Here is a 17,563-nt window from a genome sequence, read left to right as displayed (position 1 = left end):
CATGGAGACAGCAGGAAAGTAAGATACACAAAAAGAAAGGCAAAAAGCTCAGAGGCAAAACGTAGATAAAGAAAAACAGATTACAGGTGTATGCCCCCACACATGGCTCAAGAATATTTTTTTCACTAGCTGAATTTTACATCTATCACTGACAGAGTTCCCAATGGTTTGTTCACGTCTCTCTCTTTTCAATCTCTGAATAGTCAACATTATTTATCAGTAACTTAAAAACTTAAACACATCTAATCTATGCAATTCGAAAGTAACAAAATGATAGTTATATAACGGGACAAATTATAAAAATAATGTTTGGCTGGGCGGTGGTGGCACACGCCTTTAATCCCAGCACTCGGGAGGCAGAGGCAGGCGGATCTCTGTGAGTTCGAGACCAGCCTGGTCTACAGAGTGAGTTCCAGGACAGCTGGGGCTGTTACACAGAGAAACCCTGTCTCGGGGGAGGGGGACAAAAAACAAAAACAAAACAAAAAAACAAAAAAAAACAAGCAAAAGCAAAAAGCAAAGCCTCTCTTTAAAAATGAAATCCACAGGCAAATAGCTGCCTCTCAGGAAGGCATGCAGGGAAGCATTCTCATGGGATTAGCCAGATGAATTGCAGAATCTTCCAACTCTTAAGATCCAGAGCTCCTAGGTTTGTTCAGTTTGAACTAGCCTTGTATTTCTGTCAGTCATCATGGTGGAGTCTGGTCACTTCTTTACAAGAGGCTCTCAAAGGACAGAGGCAGGAGCAAGGTAACCCCTCACAGTAGTGTCTTCAGGGGGCTGCGTCCTAATTCTGGAGGTGCTAGTGCTCAAAGCGCCACTGAAACCCTTACAGAACACTATCAAAACTAGCTTCCATCTCTTGCATATCAGTCAACATTTCACGGGTTCAGCTGCTGTGTCGGTGATCATATATGATGATTATTTGATCTAGCTAGACTCTAGCCAGGATATAGATGTAGCTAGAGTATTCAAGGACGAGTAGCTAGGCCATCTTATCTGTTTAAACTGGCTCTTAATGATAAAGACTTAATGAAGTCTTTAGATGACTTCAAAAACCAAAATCATCCTTAGACAGATACAAACTAAACATTATGTAGGCTTTAATTAAAAAAAAAAAACAAAAAAAAAAAAACACTAATTTACAAAAGGGTAGCAAGATCAGAATAAGAGGGCTGGAGAGATGGCTCAGAGGTTAAAGAGCATTACCTGCTCTTCCAAAGGTCCTGAGTTCAATTCCCAGCAACCACATGGTGGCTCACAACCATCTGTAATGAGGTCTGGTGCCCTCTTCTGGCCAGAGGGCATACAGACAGACAGAATATTGTATACATAATAAATAAATATTTTTAAAAAAAAAAAAAAAAAAAAGATCAGAATAAGAATAAAGTTCACTACTTTGAGAGAATGAAAGCATCACGTTCCCCCCTTCATTTATAAAAGAATACATTGCTTTATAGGGCTATGCCATAGTTTAACTTAAAATGACTTCAATAAGTAATCTGCCTGTTTGGAATAAGCAAGGCTAACAAACCTGAAAGGGGGGGGGGCTCAGAATCTAGCATTATAGCTCTTTTTTCTCTTTTTCCATATTCCTTAAAGTCCTTAAAATTCATTATTACTCTCATTTCCAGAAATATGTTCTTTCAAATAAACATTCCCTCAAAAGGAATACTGGAATTACAAATGGTTTCAAGAAGAGAGAATCTGGTTCATATTAGTATGGTTTGCATATGATATATCATAGGAACACAAACTAAGTACAGTACAATGTTTCTGATTTTGGATTGACATGTCTTTTCTTCACTACAAAAAAATTCCTAGTCAACACCGGACACCCAAAAGATCCATACACAAACTACCTCTTAAAATGGAACAGGCTGCTAACTTTCCTAGTGAAAAGACTCAAAATCTTGTTTAATAGTTCCCAAGATAGATCTATTAATTAAAAAAAACATTATTAATGGTGATTCCCAAACTAAACATTGTCATCAAATTGAGACTTTCAGTGGGAGTTAGTAGGGGTCAGCTGACTTGTTGCCTTTATAGTGAGTAGCTGTATAATAAATAGTTATCCACTTTTTCTTTTGTATTTTAACAGAATGCCTGGTACCCAGTAAATAAAGTTAAGAACCTGTTAAGAACTGCAGTGAAGATTTTGTTCTTTACAGATTGCAGCAAGTCTGAGTTGAGGAAGTTCTGACAGATGCAAAATGTACACCTGTTGCAGGTGCACATACAGCGTAACCGGGCATGGCTGTGAAAACACACAGAAGGACAGGGTTGAGTTCTTTCTTATAAATATGGCACAAGTCGAGTGTGCCAACTTAAAAAAAGAAAGATTTAGGCATATGCAACACTCTTTGAAGAAAGGAAAAGGACAGTGTGGGGCATGCTAAAGTTGTGCAGAATTCCACATTGGCTGAAAACATAGTAAGCAGCAACAGCTCTTCCTCTCTCCCTATAGAAAATCTAGGGAATATTAGCTAATACTTTAAAAAAAAAATGTTGAAGGGGGAATGGAATCGTTATTAGATGAGTTTTAGTGGAATAAATATGCACAGCAATAGATGGCACCCTCATCTAAATTAATAAAAATGAAACTTGAGTAAGCCATAGCGCCAACTGAAAGGACAAGGTTTGCTAGCATTGAACAGCCACTCCCTCCTCTACCTCCTCCCTCAGCATACACACATGCCTGAACCAGGAAGGAGAAGGGTGACAAACCACGAAAGTCGATAGACGAGTATATTCAACCCCGAGAAGATATGAACAACATCGTCTTTAGTTCACCAAGCACCCTGGCTCCCAAAGGAAATCAGAGTGCTTCAGCAATTTGTACTAGAAGAAACACAGGGTTAATTTCAGCTACAAAACACAGCAGCTGTAAGTATGATGGATGAGACTCTGGTAAGGATGTAAAAATCTCGTGAGCCAATTGAATCAGTTATGAAATTGAAGGGCTTTCTGACTCCTTTCTGGTTGAGTGAAGTCACTGGTTAGCACAGGCACATGGGTGACCCATTTCACCTAAGACCTGACTACAATGCAGGACCTTCAATGACTGTCGCTCAGTGGTCAGACAAAACCATTACACCACATATGACGAGGTACTGACTGGCGCAGAACCCACTGAGAGAGTATCATCTGATGAATTAATGCCATCACTTCTTGTAACATCTGATCATTTTTAGAGGCTTCTCAGTCAAATGATTGGTCCAATCTGCCTTGGCTTTAGCTTGTGAGAGCTGATGAGACCACAGTGCATGGTGGCATGGCTGTGGGCATTTGCAGCTTCCCAATAGTGCCTAATTCCCAATATAAAGAAAAACAGGAATTTTGAGAATCAATGCTTAAGATATTTCTTTTTAAAACCTGGCTTGTGATGAGGAATTACATCACTGTTAACAAGACACTGCCAGCTGTCATACTGGAATCCATCTGTGATTTTATAAACTGAATCTAACTTCCACATCCACAAGGCTCCACCCACCAAAAAGGAGAGATGCAAAGTATGCTGAGCAACAGGGAGATGCTTCATGAGAAGTAGTTTGGTATTAATTACCCAAGAAGTGTCTACGTATGTACATTTATCATATATACACACACACGAGTTAGCATAAAGTGTTTAGAGACGCAGCTCTAGTCACACTTGCAGTCCCCTCTGCGGCTGACATAACAGAGACAGCACCATAAGTCACAGCTACGCAATGAATCTAACCAAGCAGTGCGTTTCTAGATATTTCTAAATACTAACAGCAAGGAAGGAGATTTGACCACCCTATAAGAAAATGTAAACAAAATCCCACAGAATCATAAAGAAAAAGCAACTTACAAAGCAGTTTTTAGAAAGAACCAGATTTTTCTCAAATTCTCTATTCTATCAGTGCTGCCCATGTCTCGGGAGAGGCTGCCTCTGTAATGATCCTCTCTGTAGATAACATACATGAGAGTTGTAAAGCAAAGATGAAACAGAAAGAAGGTTTTAACTCTTATATTAATAGGAATGATTTGTCTTCCAATACAAACAGAAAGTCAAAGGCCTGCTGCTTTTTTTTAAGGTGTTTTAATAGAATACCAGTATATTATGACTTCAAAAATCTGTATAAATTAATACCTTTTTGGAAAACTTCAGTCTTTGTTTTCAACAATGTTTAATTATTACTATTGTATAAGAGTACTGTATTAATTATACTTTATTCTATCTAGTTTTCATGAGAAAATGACCTCAAGGTTAAAAGAATAATAAACAGAATTTGCTCTAAAATCCTGAGAAACGCACTGCCTGAAAAGCTGTTTTGTTATCAAACAGAATTTATACACACACACTACTTGAGTAGGATGTCATTAAGATCATGCAAATTTAAGGCAGTTAGTGAACTATGACGATAACCATAATTATATGCTTGTACATATGCATGTATAGATATAATAAATGTACATGAAATTTGTGGCTAAAATAATACAAAATATTCCACTGTAATTTTTTTACAGCACTTTAAAAAAAGACAAATCCTGAATTCAAACATAAAGTTCAATGTAAATTCTCAAAAGATTTTAGAATTCTTCACACACCAAAGGCCAATTAATCAACAGAAAAATCAACTCCATTTTATTATAGCAGGATTACTTTTCAATGCTGGGCGGTAGCTGTGCTTTATTATACTATCCTGTCAGGACAGCTACAGCCTGCTCAGAAAATATACAAGTACTCTAGAAGCACAGTTTATATCATTTATGACACTCAAAGCAACTTGCAGTTGCTCAAATTTATCCCTTCTCATTACAAAGTCTCTTTCTGTTGCTGAACAATGAATGTCTATGTGACAAACATCTTTCATGGCTAATGGCATGCAATGTTATTATGAACCATGCAACATGAAATGAGACAGAGCAAGTACTTACGGATACATGGCCATTGTTGTCAATTTAACAAAGATATCCTTACTGGGTGCATCAGCAGTGTTGCAAGTGAAGGCTTGAGGTGGAGGCATTTTGTGTTTCCTGCAGAAATCAGTAGGTGAGATACTATGTTCTTGTTTAACTTCATGGAGGTCTGACTTTGCAGCTACAATTAAGCAGGGAATTCTGCTGTCCATAAAATGTTGCTATGGAATAAAAAAATGAAATCAAATATGGATGGCAAATTCAAAAATTACTATTTAACTAGATGTAAATGAAAAACACTTCCCAAGACAGGCAAAGCAACTATAATTGCAAAGGCAGAAAACGAAGTGAGAAGCAAAGTCTGGTAGCACTAGGGCCGTCTCCTGTTGTTATGCATGACCAGGACTGCTTTTCTGGAGCAGGTGACAAAACAGACCTATCCTAATTCTCAAGAGTCACTCTAATTTTTTTTTTTAAGATTTTACTTATTTTTTTTAATTAATTAATTTATTTATTATGTGTACAATATTTTGTCTGTGTGTATGCCTGCTGGCCAGAAGAGGGCACCAGACCTCATTACAGATGGTTGTGAGCCACCATGTGGTTGCTGGGAATTGAACTCAGGACCTTTGGAAGAGCAGGCAATGCTCTTAATCGCTGAGCCATCTCTCCAGCCCAAGATTTTACTTATTTATTATGTATATAGTGTTCTGTCTGTATGTATGCTTGCATGCCAGAAGAGGGCACGAGATCTTATTACAGATGGCTGCGGTTGCTGGGAATTGAACTCATGGCCTCTGGGTGAGCAGTCAGTGCTCTTAACCTCTGAGCCATCTCTCCAACACAAGTGACAGTAATTTTTAACATGTTAAAATATATATCTATTTTCTATACTGGAAAAAAATCATTCTTGATATTGCTGCTATACTTTCACCACACATACATTTATATACATATAGCTGCAGTTATGCTGTACACATTTAAAAATATATAGTTGTATCATTTCTGTACTGTAGAATGAAGATTATTGTTTTTAGTGTTTGCAAAATATCTGACAAGATATCTTTTCTGGAAAGCCATTCTTCAACTATTAGTTATTTGGATTTTTTCAAAGTTTTTGATATTAAAGACAATATTAGGATAAATATTTTTGTACACATAGCTTTCTCTTCCTATTGACTCTTGTTGATAGCCTCAAAGCGAATGATACATTTTGCAAACCTTTGGTTTATTCCCTTGTTCTGGTTGTTATTCTTTGGGTAACTGGCAATATATATAATCCTTTGCATTCCTAACAGCCAAGAAGGCCTTATATTAATGCAAAAGTTCTCAATCAGAAATACACACCAAAGTCACATGTAAATAAAAACATGTCACTTCCTATGACCAGGACTTTATTAGTGTAGAATGAAATAAGGACACATAGATGCATATATTTTAAAAACCAACTAAACAAGAAGAAGAAAGCCCTCTGCAGTCTATTTTGTTTTATTTTCTGACTAGGAAACACCACACTGCAGATTCTGAAAATCCTATATGAAGCTACAATTAGTCATGGCCATAAAAACAAACCTTAAAAATCCTGGCACAGTATTCAAAGGATTTGGGATTAGTGACATCATATACTAGGCATACAACATCACAAATGATCTCCTCTTCAGTTAGAAATTCCGACTCTGAAATATCGTGCAGCTTGTAAAAACAAAAAGACAATGGGAAACTAAGAATCACAATATTGATATAAAAGTAACTTGACAAATTTCAAATAAAACATGAAAGCAAGCATATTCCAAAACACAGAAAATGATTTAAAAGAACATAAGAATATTAATAGTCAGCAATGCCTACAGAGTACTAATATTTAAAACTACATGAGACAAACGAGATTTAATAAAAACTTACAGAACCTTTATCAGAAATAGTAAAATTTTATAATATCATAAAATGCATAACATTTGTTTAATGTGATTATCTGAGAAACTATCTCCAAAAAACAAAGCATGGATGTATTCTTCTTCTTATTATTATTATTATTATTTTGGTGCTTTTATTTGTTGTTGTTGTTTTGAGACAGGGTTTCTGTATAGTCTTGGCTGTCCTGGAACTCATTCTGTAGACCAGGCTGGCTTGAACTTGGCAATCCACCTGCCTCTGCCTTCTAAGTCCTGGAACTAAAGGCGAGTGCTACCACTGTGGATGTTTTCTAATATTTAGTTGTTAGATGCTCCTCATAGGAATACAACTTGGTTAGAAATTTGTCTCATCACACAGTTAATCTATTGTGAACCAAGTCTGAAACTGAAACCATGGTACCCAAAGAGAACATATAACCTTTCTACTCTATTTCACCACTATTTTTTCTTTTCATATACTTTTTTGTTTGTTTGTTTTGTTTCAAGACAAGGTTTCTCTGTAGCTTTGGAGCCTGTCCTGGAACTAGCTCTTGTAAAACAGGCTGGCCTAGAACTCACAGAGATCCGCCTGCCTCTGCCTCCCGAGTGCTGGGATTAAAGGCGTGCGCCACCACTGCCCGGCCTTTCTTTCTTTTTTAAATTTATTTTTATTGTTGTTTTTTGCCTGTATGTATGTCTGCATGAGGGTGTTGGGTCCTGGAGTTACAGACAGTTGTGAGTTGCTATCTGGGTGCTGGGAATTGAACCCAGATCCTCTGGAGGAGCAGTCAGAGCTCTTAATTGCTGAGCCATCTTTCCAGCCACCTGAGTTTCTTTCTTTCTTTCTTTCTTTCTTTCTTTCTTTCTTTCTTTCTTTCTTTCTTTCTTTCTTCTTTCCTTTTTTTTTTTTTTTTTGTTTGGAGACATGGTTTCTATGAAGTCAGTCCTGGAACTCACTCTGTAGACCAGGCTGACCTCAAACTCACAGAGATCCACCTGCCTCTGTCTCCCAAGTGCTGGGATTAAAGGTGTGTGCCACCACTGCTGGATCTGTCTGAGTTTCTTATTATGGGGTAGCTAACAAAAAAGTTCATAGTTCCACCTTTATGTATACTCATGTAATAATTACACAGAATCAATGGAATTAATATTTCAATGAGTAAACCAAAATGAAAAGTATCACATACATTCTATACACAGCCATTAAATGAAAGCTAATTTGTTTCAGACTCATTTAAAAATGTACCCAATACACTCGGGAGGCAGAGGCAGGCGGATCTCTGTGAGTTCGAGACCAGCCCGGTCTACAAGAGCTAGTTCCAGGACAGGCTCCAAAACCACAGAGAAACCCTGTCTCGAAAAACCAAAAAAAAAAAAAAAAAAAAAAAAATGTACCCAATACTTTAGGTCTCTGTATTATAGAAGATCTTACCAATAAGTATTTCTCTTGTCCATATACATAGACAGTGTTAATTGCATAATAAGATTTATGATCATCACGAATTTTCTTCTGCCTCTAAAAACAGAACCAAAAATAAAATATTAAAGTAACTTCATCAGCACATACCTTTGTCCATGTGTGGGTATGTAACAAACAAAAACACATTCATCCCTCTCTAGATTGCTGTTTATCAGTAACAACAGGATACTGGTTTTATATTTCTTAGCTCTGAGAGTCTTAGACAAAAGGTGCATTTATTTTGCATAAAGTAAAAGCAGTAGCTGAAGAGGTAGCAAACGGAATTAGTAAGCAGATTCTGGAGCCATCTGCTGACAATTCTCATAGTGCAATCTGGTCTCACATGAGAACACTATGTAAACAGTATTCTTAGTCAAGGAAATAGTCAGAACTAAGTATCAGCACTTATTTGATAATGAACTTCATGCCACACTCCATTAGGTGCTTTTATGTGTGCAGTCATTTAATCTCTATCTAAATATTGATTTTCCAAAAGAGAGCTAACACCAGTGAAGCCAGATAGATATTTCTTTTTTCTTTTTCTTTTTTTTCCCCAGAGACAGGGTCTCTCTGTAGCTTTGGAGCCTGTCCTGGGCAAGATAGATATTTCAACAGGATTACTGTTACTTTGTTTGCACTAAGTAGCTCAAACTGACCTATGTTCCAAGGCTAGCCTCAGACTCCAAGTTCTCGGTGTACCAATTGTTACAGTTTAGATTGTATAGCACTAATATAAGTAGACTGATCAAAACTTCTAATAATTACCAAGAAGGGATAATGCCTACAAAAACTTTTGTAAACTTATAAATATTTGTTAGAAAAAATTATATTCTGACAATCCTCACCATTAAGTTTCTTCCAAGAAGAGCCTGAAGAACTCCACTTTTCCCACAGCCTTTCACTCCAATTACATTACATCTGAACACATTTCTCTGAGTCTGTTTTTTCTGTAGGTCAATCTTTTTATCTCTTGTTACTAAAAACAAAACAAAACCAAAAACATGAACACGTACCACTAAGACTCACTAAACCTCTATCCCACAATCTATAAAATTATAAGATTAGGTATTGTTGCATTTTTCACTTTTAGAAATGTTTGATTTACAAACAAACATAATGTTGGGTGGTGGTCCAAGCCTTTAATCCCACCAGATCTTTGAGATGGAGGCCAGGCTGGCCTATAGAGTGAGTTCCAGAACAGCCAGGGCTACACAGAAAAACCCTGTCTCAAAACAAACAAACAAACAAAAAAAGCCCAGTGGTGGTGGCATAGGACTTTAATCCCAGCACGCGGGAGGTGGGGCCAGCCTGGTCTACAGAGTGAGTTCCAGGAGGAAAGGCTCCAAAGCTACAGAAAAAAATGAAAACAAGAAACCAAAAAACAAAACAAAACAAAACCAAAAAAGAAAACAAAACAAAGTCAAAGCTATGCAATTAGCACAATAAAGCACCACATTTCTTTCCTTTGGGGATGGGTTAGGTGGAGAAAGTTTGAGGCAGGATTTCATGTCACCTAGACTAGCATCCAAGTCCCTATTAGCTGAGGATGACCTCTTCCTCACTTTCATCATTGGAGTACCAGGGAATAGAAGAGAAGCTAATGAACTCTAACCCCTTTGATAAATAATAAAAAGAAACTGTCAAGTCATGAGCAAAACTAATAAAGACATAAAATGAGATAAGTTTATCTTCACTCTGCAATACTTGAAAATGATTTGTTCTTATTTTTTTGCCTCATGATAACTTTGTTCAAATTTCTAAATCCATTTTAAACATTTATATCAGTATATATTAATAATAATGGGTCTCATTTTCACATATGTATATAGTACATTATGATATTTATCCTTCCCAATTTCCTCTCATTTCTTTTCCACTCTCACTGATCCCCGTCTCCTTTCTGACCAGTCTTTCATGTCCTTTTTAAAAATTGATTTATTTTTATTTCATGTGCATTGGTGTTTTGCTTTCATGTATGTCTGTGTGGTGGTGTTGGATCCCCTGGAATTAGAATTACAGACAGATGTGAGCTGCCATGTAGATGCTGAGAATTGAACCTAGGACCTCTAGAAGAGCAGCCTGTGATTTTAACCACTGAGCCTTCTCTCCAGCCTCATTTTCATGTTTTTGTTTTCTAATGACTCATTAGTGTTGCTTACAGGAACATGAGGAGTTATTTATAAGGAATGGCATCTCACTCTTGTCAGTGGCCACACCCCTAAAGAAAATGTCTTCTCCTCTTCCCAGCAACTATTAACTACCTACACATCCTCAGAGAGGGGTGAGGCTTCACAAACCCCCGAGGTAGACGGTACCAATGGTGTGCAGAACCTGTGTAAGTACTCATAGCTTTTGTGTTCAATGCAATGGTTTTGTTCTTGTTCATTTAAAAACTTATTTATGTGTATGGGTGTTTTGTCTGCATTTATGTATGTGTGTGCTTTGTGGTCATGGAGGTCAGAAGAGAATGCTGGATCCCTAGGAATAGTTACAGATGTCTATGAGGCACCATGGGGGTGTTGAGAATCCAACAAAGGTCCTGTGCAAGAACAGTCAGGGCTCTTTTCCACGGAGCCATCTGTCCAGGTCTGTTTTTGTTTTGAGAGAGGGTTCTCACATAGCACAGGTTGGCCTCAAACTGGATTTGTAGCTGAGAACGGCATTGAAATTTTGCTGGTATTACAGGTATGCATCACCATTCCCAGTTTATACAGCAAGCACTAGGGATAAAACCCTCATTCACACTAGGCAAGCACTCTACCAACTGAGCTACACTCCCCCCAGCCCCCGAACTGGAGTTAAAAAATAATTCATAGACATGAGCTGAACTGTAGGAGGAAGTGAGCCGCTTGTTGGTTCCCAGCTGCTCAGCCCCAAAACAATCACATAGAAACTGTATTAATTAAATCACTGCTTGGCCCATTAGCTCTAGCTTCTTATTGGCTTACATATTAATTTAACCCATTTCTATTAATCTGTGCATTGCCACGTGGCAGTGGCTTACCAGCAAAGTTTTGGCTTGTCTGACTCTGGTGGCAGCTCCATGGCATCTCTGACTCCACCCATCTTCCTCCCAGCATTCAGCCTAGCTTTCCCTGCCTACCTAGGTTCTGCCTTGCTATAGGTCCAAAGCAGTTTCTTTATTCATTAATGGTAATCACAACACACAGAGGGGACTCTCACATCACTGAATAGCATCCTTATATGCTTACCTGTAATGGCTGAAGCTTGAGACTCTTGTTCCGTCAGTATGGAATAGCCTAGATAGCCCAAATACTCTAGGCAACGCTGTACATCTAAATAGGTTGTGAGCCTAAAACCAGGAAGTTAACAACGTTTATGTCCTAAATGAACATTCACAAAAAAATTCCAATAATTCAAAAAAAATTTACCCACTGTTAGGTTTCAGATAATACTTGTCAGTTTGTTCTATTGTCTTATATGTTCAACTATGACTCTGTGTGTATGTGTCTGTATGTAAGAAGTGTAAAGGTGGGTGTCCACATGTGTGCAGGCCAGAGGAGCTGTTCACCTCCTTTTTTGAGTCTCTCACTAATCGGAACTTCCCAAGAAAGCTAAGCTGAAGGCCAGTGAGGTTCAGGAATCTGTCTGCCTGCGTCCACCTTCACTGAGCGGATGATAAGGACGTGACAAATCTGTACTGTTTTACATGGGTTCTGAAAATAAAATTTGGGTCCTTCTAGGCACTTTACCAACTGAGCTATCTCCCCAGCCTCTCCGATCATAACTTTCCCTACACTGTCATTCCCATAGTAAAGCTGGTAGGAAACCACAGGATAAGGGGGACTTCCTCTATTCCACCTGCCGGAGAAGGCAGCCCTGTGCAATGAGCTGCTGCACAGATGAATACTGGCACAACCTACACCACGGATATCATATCATATTATCTGCTTCCCAGGCTAACATAATGCCTTGTGTACACTGACCAGACAAAACCTAAGCAGATATGAAAAGGTTTGACAGAAATGTAAAATATACCTCCTGAGAGTAACCGAAATAGATCCTTCTTATGTACTTGGGGGATGGAAGAGTTTGGGGTGTAGCTCAGTTGGTAGAATCTTTAATTTGATCCCTAGCAGCACATAAAATAAGGTTTAATCCCAGTCACTTATGAGGTAAAGGCAGGAGGATTAGGAGTTCAGGGTCAATCTCAGGTACATAGTAAATTCCAGGCCAGCTTGGGATAGATAAGACCTGAACTCAGAGAAGGGAGACAGGGTGGGAGAGATGTCTCAGCTGTTAAAGGCTCACAACCAAGAAAAAAAAAGGTACGAAGAGGGAGGTAGTGGGGAGGAAGGAGGGAGTAGAGAGGGCAGGGGAAAGGAAAGGAAGGGAGGGAGAGAGACAGAGATGGAGGAGTGGTGGTGCAGAGAGAAGAGGGAGAGAAAGAGAGAGAGAATGCTGTAGAGTATGCCTCAGGTACCCTTCCTTAAGGAGGAGCCTGGTTTTCCTCAACACATCTAAATCATCTAAAAAAAAGAAGTTTCCAGCAATGCTAAAATAATAATGACATCATATTTGAACAGAGAAGTCCTTACACATTCTTGGCACAATGCCAACCATGCTCTAAGTAGGTTTTAAACATATCCTTATTAACTTTTATAGAGAATTAAAAATCATTTAAAACAGGGCTGGAGAGATGGCTCAGCAGTTAAGAGCATTGCTTGCTCTGCCAAAGGTCCTGAGTTCAATTCCCAGCAACCACATGGTGGCTTACAGCCATCTGTAATGAGGTCTGGTGCTCTCTTCTAGCCTTCAGGCATACACACAGACAGAATATTGTATACATAATAAATATTTAAAAAAAATCATTTAAAACAAAGAATACAAACTCTAGTGCCCAGTAAAGCACGCTGCTCTCCATTTGCTGAAACAGTAACAACAGCTCCAATTCCCTTAATCAAATAAAAAGTATAAAATTTAGTTTAATTTTCACGTAATGCTACCATTTCCTACAAGAATATAGCAACTTCTCAAAAACTTACAAACTTCCATAGTTCATCTCAGAGTCATGCTGCTTAGAGGGAAATTAGGATTGAAGGATTTCCTAAATTCGACAGACATACAAAATGACAAGTGCAACAGCAAAGAGGTGAACTCTATACTCACGTCCACTGGGAAAGGAACCCCTGGTAAGTTATCCAGCCTCTTTCATTCGTGCACACTGTGTTATTTACATCAGGTCCCCAAGGGATGTAAGGGAAAACTTTAAATAAATCTTTAAGTTCATCAGGTGACAAAGCACAGTCTCTGTCCTGAAGACACATTAAGGAAGTAACATGACATTCAGATACCCACAGAAAAATCCCCAAACAAGCTACCCAGTCTAGTAAAACTTTGGTTTGAGGACTTTTGCCAGGCACAGTGGAACACACCTTTGATCCCAGCACTTGGGAAGCAGAGGCAGGTGGATCTAAGTAAATTCAAGTCCAGCTTGGTCTACAGAGTGAGTTTCAGAACAGCCAGGGCTGCATAGAAAAACTTCCCCAAAATAAGAACTTCTTCTATGTTTTCCTGTTTATTTTTCCAGACAGTGCTGGGATTAAAAGTGTGTACCACAACCACCCAAGCCAAAAAAAAAGATTTATTTACTTGCCAGGCGATGGTGGCGCACGCCTTTAATCCCAGCACTCGGGAGGCAGAGGCAGGTGGATCTCTGTGAGTTCGAGACCAGCCTGGTCTACAGAGCTAGTTCCAGGACAGGCTCCAAAGCCACAGAGAAACCCTGTCTCGAAAAACAAACAAACAAACAAACAAAAGATTTATTTACTTAACAATGTTTCTCCCGCCTGTACACCTCCAGGCCAGAAGAGGGCACCAGATCTCATTACAGATGCTTGTGATGTGGTTGCTGGGAATTTTATTAAGACATTTCCTCGAGTCAGGCAGTGATTGTGCTCACTCTTAATTCCTGCACTCAGGAGGCAGAGACAGGTGGATCTTTGTGAGTTCAAAGCCAGCAAGGTCTGGCAGAGCTATTAAACAGAAAAACCTTGTCTCCAAAAAAAAAAAAAAAAAGCATTTCCTCACATTTTGAAACAGTCTACCAGAAAACTAGGGTTTTTTTCCATCCTTAAAAACAATACAAACAAAACAGCCGGGTGGTGGTGGCGCACACCTTTAATCTGAGCACTTGGGAGGCAGAGGCAGGCAGATCTCTGTGAGTTTGAGGCCAGCCTGGTCTACCTGAGGTAGTTCCAGGACAGGCTCCAAAGCTACAGAGAAACCCTGTCTTGAAAACAACAACAACAACAACAAAAAAAATAAAATAAAATAAATAAAAAAGAAAAGAAAAAAAAAACCCAAACAAAACAAAAACCCAAAAATCCAACAGAACTGTAATAAATAAAGCTTGCCTGAAGATCAGACAGTAAAACAGCCCCACTGGTCAGCCTTACAGAACAGGCAGTGGTAACACACACCTTTAATCCCCAGTAGCCACACTAGTTTGCCATAGAAACCAGGTGGTAGTGGTTCATGCCTTTAATCCCAGCACTAGAGAAGATTAGAAGAAGGGAAGAGACAGTTCTCACACACAGTCTCATTATGAGATTCCTGGAGGCAGGACTGCCATTTTCAGACTGGGGTAAAGGTAAGAGCCACAGTGGCTGGCTGCTTTGTTGTTTTGGTGTTCAGGCTGAAAACCCAATTTCTCTCTCTCATAAACATTGGGTAGCTCAAAGGATAAAAGAAAACCACTCATAGAAAAATATTTGACCACGTGCTTTGGAAAACTGCAGGCAAAGGCTTACCAAATCATGTTTGTCAAAGGTGCTTTGGAGAAACAAATACGCATGATGATTTAATTCAGTAGTGCAATCAGGAGGTATTTTTAGCCTGTTGATGAAAAAAATTAAGAATAAATCATTAATCAAATATTAAAATTTAATATGAAAACTGAATAAAATAATTAAAATAAGTATTTTCGTGGGATGGCAGCATGAGCAAAGATAGCATCTCTGAAGTCATATAGACATTCTCAGAGAAAAGTCTCTGGGGTAGTTATGGCATTCCTCATAATAATTATTAATAATGTCCATTACAAACGGACATATACATACTTTACTAAATATTATTAGGAAGGTTGAAATAACTTTACAAATTCTGATTATAGGATGGAATGTGGCTCAGCTGGTAGAATGCTTGTCTATGCACAAAGCCCTCAACTTCATTCCCAGAACAACATAAATTGGGGGTCATAGCATATGTCTATAATCCAAGCACACAAGAGGTGGGGACAGGGGGATCAAGCATTCAAGGGCATCTTCAGCTAGCCTGTACAAAATTAGACCCAATCTCTCTCAATCTCTCTCTCTCTCTGTCTCTCTCTCTCTCTCTCTTTCACACACACACACACACACACACACACACACACACACAGAATATTTAAAAAGGAGCCAGGAGATGACTAAAAGCACTTGCTGAGCAAGTCTAAAAACTAAATTTGAATCAACAATATCCATGTTTAAAAAAACAGGCGAGGTAATGGTCGCCTTTAGTCCCAGCACTCAGGAGGCAGAGGCAGGTGAAACTCTATGTTTGAGGCCATCCTGGTCTATAGAGCAAGTCTGAGGACAGAGCTACACAGAGAAATCCTGTCTTGAAAACAAACAACAAAACAGAGGCCAAAAGATGTTACAGGTGCAGGTGCCTGTAATCCTCTGATCACACTAACTAATCAACTAACTAAATAAATGTATTAATATATATATGTATTTGAATTAAAAAAATGGTAGATGGCAAAGACCAACACCTAACGATGTGCCCTGACCTCCAAACATGTAGCATGACACATACCCACCCTCATACATAAACATGTTCACACATATAAGCCAAAGTCACACATATGACACACGTACAAATAAATGAATATTAAAGATAGGGGCTGGGGAGATGTCTCAGTCATTAAAATTCTTGTCATAAAAACATCAGAACCTGAGTTCCATCCCCCAGCACACATGTAAAAAGGCAGCTGTTTTTTGTTACTGTTGTTTATTTCTTTTTTGGTTTTTCGAGGCAGGGTTTCTCTGTGGTTTTGAAGCCTGTCCTGGAACTAGCTCTTGTAGACTAGGCTGGTCTCGAACTCACAGAGATCCGCCTGCCTCTGCCTCCCGAGTGCTGGGATTAAAGGCGTGCGCCACCATCGCCTGGCTGTTGTTTATTTTTCAAGATAGAATTTCTTTGTGTAGCACTGGCTGTCCTGGAACTAGCTCTTATAGCTCAGGCTGGCCTCAAATTCATAGATATCCACCTGCCTCTGCCTCCCCAATGCTGGGATTAAAGGCATGCATCACCACAACCAGCAGATTTTACAGTTTGATTGTTGAATTCTTACCCTATTATATATAAACAAATGTACAGGTGGGTACAATATAACATGCAGAAGAAGACAAGAAATGGTCAGTCAGTATTAGGGATAGGGAAGGACTGAGTGTAGGTAATGAACATAAAGGTAATTGTCTTCTAGTTCTAAGTTTTCATGGATTTTTTTATTTTTTGGTAATAGACTATATTTTTATGAATTTATAAAAATATATTTGGGGCTGGAGAGGTGGCTTGATGGTTAAGAGCACCTGACTGTCCTTCCAGAGTTCCTGAGTTCAATCCTCAGCATGGTGGCTCACAACCATCTGTAATGGCATCTGATTCCATCTTCTGGTATGGATGAAAATTAGGCACTCACATACATAAAATACATATAAATACTCATGCTGGGCAGTGGTGGCACAGGCCTTTAATCCCAGCACTCAGGAGTCAGAGACAGGCAAATCTCTGTTCTGGGTCAGCCTGGTCTTAAGAGTGAGTTCCAGGAGAGTCAGGACTACACAGAGAAAATCTACATAAAAACAAAACAAAGAAAGAAAGAAAAAATATATATATATACACATATATTCAGTAATATAAGTCACACTATAGGTTTAATATTAATGGCAACATTTAAAAAAAGATTTATTATGTATATAATATTCTGTCTGCATGTATACCTTCAGGCCAGAAGAGGGCGCCATATCTCATCACAGATGGTTGTGAATCACCATGTGGTTGCTGGGAATTGAACTCAAATATCTCTGTAAGATCAACTAGTGCTCTTAACCACTGAGCTATCCCTCCAGCTCCTCCCTAATGGCAACATTGTAATGAGTTGAAACATGGAGATAGTATTTAACAACTGTCAAAGGTTAGGTGCTCAGAAGACAAAAACAAAACATGCTTTCTACTTTAGAATTTTTAAAAATTATTTTTGTTTATTTGCTGCTTTGGAGTTTTTCATTTGTTTGTTCATTTATTTTTGAGGCAGGATGTC

At 38.6% G+C, this 17,563-nt stretch overlaps 1 protein-coding gene across 7 annotated transcripts in view; it reads right to left on the bottom strand.

Annotated features, from left to right (window-relative positions):
* The window catches only part of Rhot1 (ras homolog family member T1), a 74,684-nt gene that overhangs the window by 10,464 nt on the left and 46,657 nt on the right, over nucleotides 1-17,563 (bottom strand). For 3 of the 7 annotated variants that reach the window (XM_057774616.1, XM_057774619.1, XM_057774620.1), the window contains exons 12-20: nucleotides 15,012-15,096; nucleotides 13,369-13,514; nucleotides 11,451-11,551; nucleotides 9,084-9,214; nucleotides 8,212-8,295; nucleotides 6,460-6,579; nucleotides 4,906-5,108; nucleotides 3,836-3,931; nucleotides 2,135-2,257 (exon numbers count right to left, since the gene is read on the bottom strand). In XM_057774616.1, coding sequence (XP_057630599.1) covers nucleotides 2,135-2,257; nucleotides 3,836-3,931; nucleotides 4,906-5,108; nucleotides 6,460-6,579; nucleotides 8,212-8,295; nucleotides 9,084-9,214; nucleotides 11,451-11,551; nucleotides 13,369-13,514; nucleotides 15,012-15,096 — 1,089 coding nt within the window. The remainder of the gene's footprint in view (nucleotides 1-2,134; nucleotides 2,258-3,835; nucleotides 3,932-4,905; nucleotides 5,109-6,459; nucleotides 6,580-8,211; nucleotides 8,296-9,083; nucleotides 9,215-11,450; nucleotides 11,552-13,368; nucleotides 13,515-15,011; nucleotides 15,097-17,563) is intronic. The other 4 variants (XM_057774618.1, XM_057774621.1, XM_057774622.1 and 1 more) reach the window with 3 other exon arrangements.

The sequence above is a fragment of the Chionomys nivalis genome, chromosome 7 (genome assembly GCF_950005125.1).
Source record: "Chionomys nivalis chromosome 7, mChiNiv1.1, whole genome shotgun sequence".
NCBI lineage: Eukaryota > Metazoa > Chordata > Mammalia > Rodentia > Cricetidae > Chionomys > Chionomys nivalis.
The sequence above is the reverse complement of the archived record's forward strand: the minus strand, read 5'-3'. Positions and strand labels throughout refer to the sequence as shown.